This window comes from Cyclopterus lumpus, chromosome 11 (assembly GCF_009769545.1).
Source record: "Cyclopterus lumpus isolate fCycLum1 chromosome 11, fCycLum1.pri, whole genome shotgun sequence".
NCBI classification, from domain to species: domain Eukaryota; kingdom Metazoa; phylum Chordata; class Actinopteri; order Perciformes; family Cyclopteridae; genus Cyclopterus; species Cyclopterus lumpus.
This window is the reverse complement of record NC_046976.1, coordinates 13330592-13342302: the sequence shown is the minus strand read 5'-3', so window position 1 is coordinate 13342302 and position 11711 is coordinate 13330592. Positions and strand designations below refer to the sequence as shown.

At 42.6% G+C, this 11711-nt stretch overlaps 1 protein-coding gene across 1 annotated transcript; it reads right to left on the bottom strand.

The window, feature by feature from the left end:
- Nucleotides 1-7989: 7989 nt before the first annotated feature.
- On the bottom strand, nt 7990-11711 carry nup42 (nucleoporin 42). Its single transcript, XM_034546052.1, has 7 exons — nt 11362-11711; nt 10150-10561; nt 9955-10043; nt 9789-9865; nt 9456-9542; nt 9262-9358; nt 7990-8895 (listed from the first exon to the last, which is right to left on the bottom strand). Exons 1-7 carry the CDS (start codon nt 11525-11527, stop codon nt 8399-8401), a joined length of 1425 nt encoding a protein of 474 aa, XP_034401943.1. The 5' UTR covers nt 11528-11711; the 3' UTR covers nt 7990-8398.

The window sequence follows — 11711 nt, the reverse complement described above, 5'->3', positions numbered from 1 at the left end:
CACTATATTACTGTGGTAGCTCCTCTGTCTCCCTACAGGTTAGAATAAACAAACAAATCTATAGAAAATAAAATCCATTTCCTAACTGTTTCCCTTGTTGCACTCCAAAGGCCGTCCAGCACTAAACAATTCGCTTTGTGCCCTCTTCTCCTTTTCATCACCATCAAAAGAAGAATGGAGAAGTTACTCTGTCAGCAGGGGGTGGGATGGAGAGCTAGCAGAAAATAGAAAAAGAAAAAGCCGAAGTGGCTGGACTGGAAGGAAAGTGGGTTGAGAAGGACGTGATGGATGAGACTGGGAGAATTCCTGACGCATAGTCTGCTGCTGGTGACTAATGTGGTCAGTGACATCTCTCTCACTGCCCCGCCCCATCTCTTCACCCCACCTGGGATGCTGGTAGCTGGTAGCCCCGGGGTGCAGTAGCACACTGAGTCTAACCTCACTAACCATGTCTGGATCACCAGATCCCAGCTTAGACAGCATGGGTTGTGTGTTGCTGAGGAGGGAGCTAAGATGGGGCCTGTGAAGACAAGGCCAGGGCCCATGAAGCTCACCTCCCTGTCTCATAAACCTCTAGAAGGGATGTGTGCATTGGAATGTAATCGGATCCTGAGGGAGGACAAGATAAGAGCTGTATATCTCTCCCCCCCCCCCTTCCTTATGTTTTTTTAGACTTTCAATGTATTACTCTCCCATCTTCCTTTTATGTCTGTGACCTCATTTTTTGGGGTTGCTTTTATGTTTGAGTGTTTGGCTGATCTGTCAGACTTATAGTGAGTGGTCTTTTGGAACAATAGGATACTCCGTGTTATTTTTCACAAGACTGTAATTGTTGTGCACCATTGCATTCATTTTGTGATTATCTACGTTGTAAATCGTAATATGCACTTACGTTGTCGAAATCAAAATAAATCTAAAAGTGATTTAGTAAATACTAAATAATGATGTCTTTTGCTTTAAATTATTATTTTCATGCGGCCCATTGTGAAGAAAATAAACTACACACATTAACAATTACCTTTATGGTAAAACCTTATCTTTATCTATCCAAACTAGGAATATAGTGGGAACAATGCCATTGCTGCAAAGTCCAATATAGCTTGGTAAAAGTACAGTGGCGTTCAACTGGATGATGTCCTAACTTTGTGTACTGGTAATTCAACAAAAGGTCAAAACAAAACCCACATCCATGTTGGTTAAACTCTTGTGGATGTGATTCAATCAGAGGGCGCAAAATAATCCCAAACAAGACATTAGAATCTCATTAGCAGTTTGAAGTGGGAAAAGAGGCGCAATACCGACCAAGCGTTCATTATCAACCAATCACAGCTACTCTCTTTGATGTTGCATTCCAGTTGGCCAGTGAATTGTGCAGATGGTTGTCTACAATCACAACAACACACTCGCACACATAAAGGTGGCTCTAGACGCGCACACACACACACACACACACACACACACACACACACACACACACACACAGAGGCCTGCTCATTACTATGATAAGTGTCTGCTCTGCCCCCTTGGTTGTTTTCATTATATTTTCTTTTCTTTTTTAAAGCCCAGGACCAACAGCTGCCAGCTACAGATCTGAAGTGTGGTCAGATGTGTTTGAGCATATGAGTCTGTGTGGGTGTGCTGCACTGGACTTTGCCTTTGCCCTTTCCAGCTACCAATTTTGAGAAGCGTGTGTGCGTACATGTGAGCAGAGACTCTTTGATGGAAGATGATACAGCGCAGAGCAGTCAGCCTGGCCTTTTGAGTAGCCCGCTCATCTGGGACTATCATAGTACCATAGCACATATTTTTCACCCTGGTTAATATTTCAAAAGGACAGGGTTTTGCTCGCCCTCTGAACTCATGTGCTATGCATCTCAAATCCGTTTGGCAGCCACCCACACCGATGCAAATGTGGGACTAAACTGAGGCACAGATACATGGATACTTCATAAACAGCCATGAGGCACAGCTGTTTGAATGTGTAATTTGTGGTGAGTGGCATCTGCATTTAAATGTTTTGAGTGATGCGTAAATGGAGAGACAGAAACATGGCTTTCCACAGGACAGGGTTAAGTCTATTTCCAGCATTTCCTGTCTCAATGGATTATTCAGAGGATAAAGTGTGAGTCAGGCTAGGATTTTCAAGTTAAGCATATGGATAATTATTATTTTTCATAGAATTTCTTAAAACGGGCCACGGAGGGCGCTCCTTCATTGAAAAGTACTGTACTCACGTTATGCTTTTCACTGTGAGCTTAACGCCAACCATCGCACATGTCAGAGACACATTAAACAGCTTTCAGGCTGTGAGATTTTCTTAGCAGGATTCAGAGAAAGACACAGGAGGCACAGGAGGCGCATCACGTGTTTCTGCCCTGATCCACAGGTGGGGAACACAGTTTGAGCCGCGATCTGCATGTTTGTGTTTGTGTCAGCGTGTGAGGCCAGCTGATCCAATCTCACACCTCGGCATGCACTTGGCCTCATCTGAGTTCTGGCAGCATCTCAAAATATGCGTATTCTCTCCTCCACACTCCCTTCCCCCTCCCTTAACTGACACCCTCGCTCACACCTACCAACCCTATCAAAAAGGGGAAGCAGGGCATAGCTGATTAATCCTAAAGCACCTTGATGCATATGACCTCATGCAACCTTAATCTAGATTGAAGATTGAAGTTGACCATGAGGTGCTGAACTTTGTCCCTATACTGGCAAAATCAACAATTATTTTTTTTAAATCTGATCCCAGTGGAGCATATACAAATGTCCAAACATGTAACAACTATATACATTTAAAAGTAAAGAAGAAGACAAATACAGTATTCAGGTCAGATTAAAATCCCCACGCCAACAGGTTTAGTGTACATTATCTTGTCTATACCATCCGGCTGTAGCAAAGCCTTTAAACATGTAATGAGATTGACTGAAGTAGGAGAAGGCATGACACTGTAACCTGTAAGCCCATCTTTGCATTACTGGACTTCTAATGCATACAAGGTGAGAGTAATATAGTCTACTAATCATCTAATGTGGTGCCGGTTGCTTTTACTATGAAACATCAATAAACCCACATTCATATTACTGCGCACACTTAAAGCCCCGCACCTCGCTGATCATCGGCTATTAATTGGTGCTATAAATATTATGAATATCAGTCCATTGACGCTGTCACTACCCGGTGCGGAAATTGCGCACTGACAGGGCTGCAATTAAAAAGGAATCGGATCACTTACCGCTTGCAGCAAGGAGCGGTGCGAAGGCGATGTGTGGGGTCGGAAGTTGTCAAATAACTGTTGGCTTCTGTCGTATCTGTAAGAAGGTCATCGTTTGGGTTTTTGGTCTTTGCAGCGCTGGACGACGGATTGCTGGACGGTTTCTCCGCTCAGTGCTGCTGGTCACACGGCATCTAAGGCGCGGTGAGAGACGCGCTGCTGTAGAGAGGATAGATGGGAGGAGGGGAGAAGGAGGAGAACAGGGGGAGAGGAGAGAGGAGATGAGATTATAGGCCCGGTTGATTTCAGCAGCATGGCAAACAGCGACAACGTGTGGCGCTACAGAGATGGAGGCATCGAGATACAGGTGAACTCTGCGTTGGTTGGCACATTGACCGCATTGAAATCGGCCACTTTGGGAACCAGGGCGGAGGGATACCCTGGCGGTTTCGCGGCCGACTTTCGGACACTTTTCCGGGTAAAAGTGGTTTAATGTCCCGCTTTTGAAAACTTCCTCCGGCCGAATGGAGCTGCGTCCCTGGCTCTACAATTCGGCGTGCTGGGCGAAAGTGTGGCACCCGGATGGATACCTGTGTTAAAAGCCTGGTAAAAACAGCTCCCTCATAGGTCAACTCCACAGAGCCAAATATTGCCTCCTTAACCCGCTCGTGACCGTTTGTCGTCGATTGGTTAAACACATTAGAATATAAATATGGCGTCGCCTAGACATGCAGAAGACTAAATGTGGTGTTCAAGACATTGTTTGACATTTTGAGGGTTAGCGTTGCGATTGATAACGTTCACATCTGTAAACTAACATGAGCGAAACAGATGAAGCTACAGCTAGTTAGCTTGGTTTAGCATAACAACGACGCAGAAAGAAAACAGCTAGCATGCCTGTCCAGTGGAGAGAAGAAAAATATTAAATATAATATACTTATATATTATACATAATAATATATTTAAAACGATTATTGTGAGTGTACGACCATTGGTGTCACTGATTTGGTTTTCTCTCACACCTCAAGTTGTTTTCTACGTTTCCTGCTCAGCGCCAGAGAGCGCTGTGGGTCTGAATATGATGCCAAACTAGCTGCTAAGGTGCGTAATTAGCAGCTGAAGAAACATATATTTCCTTCGGGAGTTGATGAAGACCAAAAACACAGAGCTAATCGAGTGTGAATGCTGGACTTCCATTGGACATGTGAACAGAAACAGACATTTTCCTCAGTAACTGCTGGAGGTGTTAACAGCATCGGTTTGCAAACAAGTTTGCATATACATTTAAAAGATTATGATACGTCAACGTTGAGTTCACACAATGTGTTTCCGCTGACCCCAAGTGGCCAGAAAACATATTTCAGGTTAGCATCAAACATGTGAGTGTTATGTGAGGCCCAAAGCAATTTCTTCCAACAATGTTATCTTAGTTTGTGTCTAATAACCAATTCCTGCTCACAGAGCAATCACACGTTTGGGAATAAAATGTACAGAAAGCATATTTTATGGTTAACGGAATAAATAAAATGTGAAAAATCCCAATTTAAAGACTTTGTTCTTAAATAAAAAGCCATCGTTTCAAAATGATTGAAAGTAGTTTTTACATAATTAAAATTGAAGTTATAAATGTTCCCTTGAAACAATACTTGAAAATGAAAGCAAATGGCATATTTGATAATGACATTGCTTTTGGGTAGATTTAAATTAAATGATGTGTATTTATTTGGTGTATTTCTGTCCTAATGCCTTGCTGATTGAAAAACAAAGAGAAGGAAGTGTGAAATAGCAAATAATCTAAAAAAAAAACAGCTTTAACTGAAAATCCAACCAAAACAATCATGCTATTTCTGTATTTATTTTTTTCCGACTAAACTATAAAACAAACGATCAGAACTTAGACCCTTCAGCTGCAGCAGACTCATATCTTTAACTTGTTGTATTTATTCACGTAATATATTTGTTTCATTTGCTATATGTATTTCATTCTGATCATATATACACCTGTTTCTAAAAAAGGGATTCAAATAAAGATTTAGAACAGAAATTAATCGCTTTGACCGGACAAGCCGGTTGTCTTTCCTGTGTGTGTGTGTGTGACACTACAGTGTGATGTTATAAACAGAAATACTAGTTTCACCTTCTCACCCCAATTCTGTGCCATTCCTCCTCCACCATGTGCAACTCAAAATGTATCTTGTAATTCCTCTGAGCAGCATATTCTTTATCCTAAATTATGGTATTGATTTAAATACATAGTAGTATCTCACATTCTAATTTCTGTACAATCTCTAAGGGCCAAATGGTACATGTTTGTCTTTGTAGCAAGGTTATGTAAAGTTAGTTTTGCTTATGACATACCATTACTTTGTAAAGTATTAAAGTAGTTTAATTTGGACGCTCAATATGTGGTAATTTGTTTGTTTTGGCTATTAATTATATTCTAGTCAACATGCTACACGCCCTAAAGAGGCTGCAGATTGCTTAAATCTAATTCAAAGAGTAAGTCAACACTATTTGAGCTCTATCTGCACTGTATCACCACACCAAAGTAATGTAACCTCAGAGAAAAAGTCAAAGCAGAAATGACGGGCACTGACGAGTATTTGTAATTTGTAATAATTACACTACAACATGCAAGACATAGCCTTTTGCATGTTTGATGCAGAGCACATAAAGGGAGCTTAGGATGGAGCATGCAACGCCGACTGCAGTGCATGCACAGATGAAATTAATGGAATGTAGCGTCATTTATTGTCAAGACAATTAGTACCATTACAGTTGAAACAACCCAGGCTTTTCCCACTGTACTGACAGTATTTAGTCACTACAGTGTGTCATTCCTCTCAGTGTGTTAGAAGAACGTGGGGCACTGATCCTAATATGAACCCATATGCATCTGCGGCACAGAAACTGTGTCAATGCAGTCAGTGTCCCACAGGTGGACTGCCGTGGCACAACACGATCAATTCTTGTGCTCTGCTGCGGCAGCAAGGAGGGTTGACCGGAATCAGCCCCCATCAAACGTTAACACCAGCATTGAATCCGAATCGGCTCATTGGCATTCTGTATGGAGAAGCCTTTTAAATGGCAGTATACAAGCATCTGTCTGATCTGCAATCAGCAGATGTAGGGACCGCGGCGGCTTTGTCATAGCAACGAACGCACTGTGCATTTAGGTACCGCCTATCACAAAAAGGCTGATGTGCCAGCAAGGGAGGAGGAATTTTAATAGCTGCAAGCAGAAGTAAAAATTCAAATAATTGATCGGTTTAGAGCTCTGACATGCACACACATCTGCTGTACGCAGTTTGAACAGTGAATAAAAAATACAGACAGCCCCTGCCATCCCTTTGGAAAAATATATTGTAAGGCACCATAAACAGTGTCTTGTATGTCTGGTCCATGCTGCTTGAGTCCGGTCGCGGTCAATTGAATTACAGTACACATCGTGGTCATGTGACCGGCTTTTTTGCTAAGCTATGACTTCACGGGAGGGTGAGGCAGGATGGGTATTAACGGAGGACCGTGTGTACAGTACATGACAGGTGTGTGTGTGTGTGTTTTCATTTTGACCCAAATGTCAGCTCTCAAAATCCAGGCTCCCTCAGGAAATGACTGCATTCATAAATCATATCCCCTCGCTAGTGAGCACAACCTGTCAAATGAGTGAAATGTAATTGCTCCTTTAGTTGCACCATAACCATAATACAGGTCTTAATGTACTCCAGAGTGATATAAACACTCTGTGTGTCTCTGCGAGTGTGTGTGTCGGCATTCCATGCACTCATCCCTCATCTTTAATATTCCTCTGATCCACCCTTGTGCAGCTCATGCATACATTACGGTACATAAACACTTGTGTTGCAGCAGTTGGTGATTAAATATACTTTAATTTGCTGTTGGGGACACAAGTGTTCACACATATATTTCTGTTTAATTGTTGTCAGCAGATAGCAGTTTAAACAAGTTCCACGGAAAACAAGCATGCAAGTGGCTTTTCATGAGGTCTCTTTTTCAAACGCTCATTAATCAGTTTAATTATTTATGCATTATCTTCCAGCAGGGGGGTGAGTGGGAAGTTGCTGCTGACAGACTGAGAAGTAGGAGAGAACATTACGATGTTGCACACTAGTTAATGAATGCTGTGTTGCCTTTCACGTGCGTACAATTGTATACCATATGCACAAGGCCTTTGACCTAACTATGAGATATTGTTTTGGCATAGGCAGTTCACCGCTTGCTGAAATCATAAACTCCCTGTCAGCTGAAAATATGCTGCAGTCAGCAGAGCTGTAGCCCCTAAAGCAGCAGAGCAGCTTATTGCTGCCTCTTTGTCGCTGTATTCCTCTACTAGAGGTCCCACCGGGTGGTCCACACCTAATGAATATTACTCACCCACTGTCATTGATACACTATCACACTTTCCTCTCTTTTGGCAGATGAAGGTCTGCAAGCTGGATTGAATGGAAGGTTTTACACTGTAACAGTCACGTTACAGTGAGAGTAAAATTAACATATAAAGGGAGAAGGATCAGCCTGAAACTACCTCTTGTCTTTGTTTCGGGAAAACGTTCAAAAGCTCTTGTTTTTTTACACTTGTGTTCTGACACCCTCTCCTGGTTTAATTGTGCAATGACAACTTTTATGAACACTGTAAGTCTATTGGAGGATATTCTATTAATCTACCAGTGTTCAGTGAAATTCATTTATAGTTTAGAGGACATTATGGACCTTTATTGTGACAGGAGTTGTGTGCAGATAAATGTTACCAACCAAATTCAAGGCATGTTTTTATTGTATTATAGTTGTTAGATCACATTTTCATGCAAATAAATCGTCAGGAACCGTGCTCATCACCTGATCTGTTTACTACCAGCCTCTTAACAAATAAGGAAAATTCAGATTCAGAACAATCCCGAAAGACAATCATTCGAAAATAGACCTATGTATATGTGACAAACAACATCTAAAAAAATTGACTATGTATTGTACCTGAAGCACGCGTTGCATAAACACAAACATCCTAAATGGAGCACGTTTTCCCTGCTAGAATTTATCTGAAGTATTAGTATAATAAACATTAGCCAGATCTTTAAAAATGTAATAGTGACTTAGGTTTAAACAGAAGCACTAAGTAAAAGAAATGTTTTACTTTGTATAAATCATCTCTACATTTCATACCTGCATCATACCACCAGCAAGTCAACTGGGGGAGGCTTTAAAGGAATCTGGCCCAGAGTGAACCTCTTAGCCTTGAACTGATTCAGTTCCTCTGGAGTCGTATTGCTCTCATGTGAAAACAGACTGTTCGATGCCCCACCGGCAGACCCCACTCCTGCTGCAGGTGGAGAAGCGGTCTTCCCAAACCCACTACTTCCCAAACCCTCTACCCTCCCAAAACCGCTCCCGAATCCTCCTCCTCCGGCGTTTTGTGTCGAGGTGAAATTGAACCCTGAGGCAGAGCCAAATCCTGAAGTCGCTGCTGGCTTGTTGGTGGACGGAGCAGCAAAGGAGAAGGAAGCGGCATTAGGAGCCGCTGCAATGGAGGAACCAAACCCGGAGGGAGGTTGCGTCGGAGCTGCCAAGGCACTGCCAAAACCTGGTGCCGCCAGGGAACCGAACCCACCGCTCGGAGCAGCAAAGCTGAAAGTGTTGGACGCGGCCGGTGCTGGAGCCCCAAAGCCTAGATGCTCACAAAGACTTAGAATTAGATTAACTGATCATTATATTCAGACGGGACATGTAGTGAGGCTCAAGACTGCATTCATGAGAGATGAGGGATACTTTAAAGCATTCGTTCTTTCTTGCATAAAGTTAGATGAAGCAACTCATTCCTGTGCGTTGAATATGACTACTGCGACCTACAGTAAGTCCAGGGTGAACCCTGCATTCAGCTGTGATCCGCTCCAGCGGTTTGGATGATGGAATTTTTTTGTTTTCTTTAATCCACACAAAAAACAAAGTGTGAATAAAGTAACCGACTATTTATTGTCAGGGAGCAGGTGCCTCTTTTGATACTTTGCTCTCCTGTTACATAAAGCATCTTCACCTTTGCTTTCCATGCCGTCTGTAGCTGATCCAAATACTGTAGCTGAACCAAAGTCACTCGAAGATGCCTGAGGTGCTGGGTTGTTTATCTCTGCGAGCTGCAAGAAAAGTAAGTACCAACACATGTTTACTGACTATTTGTCCTTCATACTAATAGATGAGAGTATTGTTACAGTGTGTGTGTCTGTGTCTCACCAAAGCTGTGCGGGTGGCTGGATTCATAACCTTCAGTTCCTGGACTCTGCTTCTCCACTGGTTGATCAACTCCTTGATAGCATTAACCTGAACAAATGAAACAGCAGTGTCTTAGACTCACACATTTAGCTTTTACACAATAACAAACAAGCACCCCACTAGACTAATTCAAGATTGAAAATTAAGATGTCACCTATCCTCTCCAATGAAAAAATAATTGTATTGTATAGAATAGTATAGTCAAGCCTCTTCATAAATACATAGGAGACGGTCTCCTCTTTAGTTTCTAATTGGCCTGAAGACCAATATTAGGAGTGAGATTAATGTACTCACATAGATCTGCACCTCTCCTGAAGCACTTCTGGACAAATACTCCAGCCTGAGCTCTTCTGGTGAGAGATCAGTGAAACCTGTAGCCAAGAAATATCAAACATAATCATGTCTAGTGTCTACCTATAACAACACAAATAATGGAATTAAATGTGTATTTGATACAGACCAGATAAAGGTGTCTTGAAGCTAGAATAACACGAAAAGCCCCACTGCCCCGAACTCTCCCAAATATCCATGTCCATCTGGATGGTCTCCCTGGGTGACCGTGAGACAGACATCACATGAATCAATTCCTTATGACGACATTCATGTTTTATGCTGCACAACTCAAAATAAAATCATGAATAAAATAAAGACTCACAGTTTTTTATCATCATCTTCCTCACCGGCTGGCACCTGCTGTCCTCCTCCTCCCCTTTCAAAGGTACTGGGAGTACCAAGTGTTGAAAATCTGTTTGGAGCCGAGAAGCTCACATTATCTCTTCTCCCTCCACCTCCTCCTCGGCCCCAGTCATTCTCACCACCACCACCTCCTCCTCCTCCTCCTCCTCCTCCTCCTCTGCCCCAGTCGTTCCCGCCGCCACCTCCTCCTCCTCCTCCTCCTCCTCCTCTGCTCCAGTCATTCCCTCCTCCTCCAGCTCCAGCTCGACCCCAGTCAGCTCCTCCACTTCCTCCTTGACCCCATTCCTCAGTTCCATGAGAGGAGAAAGATGATGGCTGGATATAGCTTCCTTTTTGCTGGGAAGGATTCACCCAAACTCTGTTTCCAAACCCTGAAACCAACATGCACACCAAAACCAGTCAATAATGAGGGAAAAAAACCACAACATTATGTTAAACCATGACAACCATTCCATTGAAATATTGTAATATTTGTATATAATAACTACTGGCACTTCTGTCTCCTCTGTATGACGCCTATAGCATGGCTGTCTGTCCTGAAAGAGACACGTCCCTCCACTGTTCTGCCCTTATTTCAGCTCAATAACTGGTGTGTTTCCTCCAGAACTGAAGCCCTTTAACAAATGTTTTAGCTTATAAAAATACATTAGTTTTTTTCTATTTTCTAATTACACTATGTTTCACTGTACCCCCTTTTTATTGCTTGAATTTGGAAACAGCACAGCGTTGAATGTGTAGTATGTATACACATATAAATACTACAGAAAGTTCTAATTGTTATACACACGTGCAAAGTCAATGCAGACAACATGAAACACAACACTAGACATCAGGGCTAATAGCTCATTTCAGCCTTCACTTTAGGAGACACACTGAATAAACCTTTCCTTCGTGAACGTTGTCATTTTTGGTTCAACACGTTTTTTTAAACAGATGTTGATTGATATCTCTAGTCTGATCTTATTGATGTAAAGTCGTTGAGATCAAACTTTAGTGTAACTACCACAGTTCGAGGTCACGTGTAGCAATATCAACAAATGAGAAACGGAAGTGCATTCTGCACGTTTCGTAAACGGTTAAGCTAGCTAGCCAACGCAGCCGGATATTAGCTAACTTACATAAAAGGAGACCAGTTTACGTTCAGCTTTAACATATTACTTCTTCACGTTACCTCCACCTCCTCCTCTGGGCTGCTGCTGAGCAGGAGAGTTGTAGCTGTTGTTGCTATTGTATCCTCCTCCACCTCCTCCACCTCCGCCTCCCCCCGCCGGATGCTCATTCCAACATTTGTCGCCGTAACGGCAGCGGCCCTGAAGAAAGAAATTGCACACGGGCATTTCCACAGCGGGCTGGTCTCGTCAAACGCAGTTGTTTTCTGCCTCCAATGTTTTCGTGCGACGCGGCTCGCAACAACGCACAAGCTCGGTGTCGCAGGAGATTTACGTAAACGGTCACGATCTTGCACATCCGGCCAAGAGGCGAAAACATACGGATTGTATTTTTTTCATTTGCTTTTTGTGT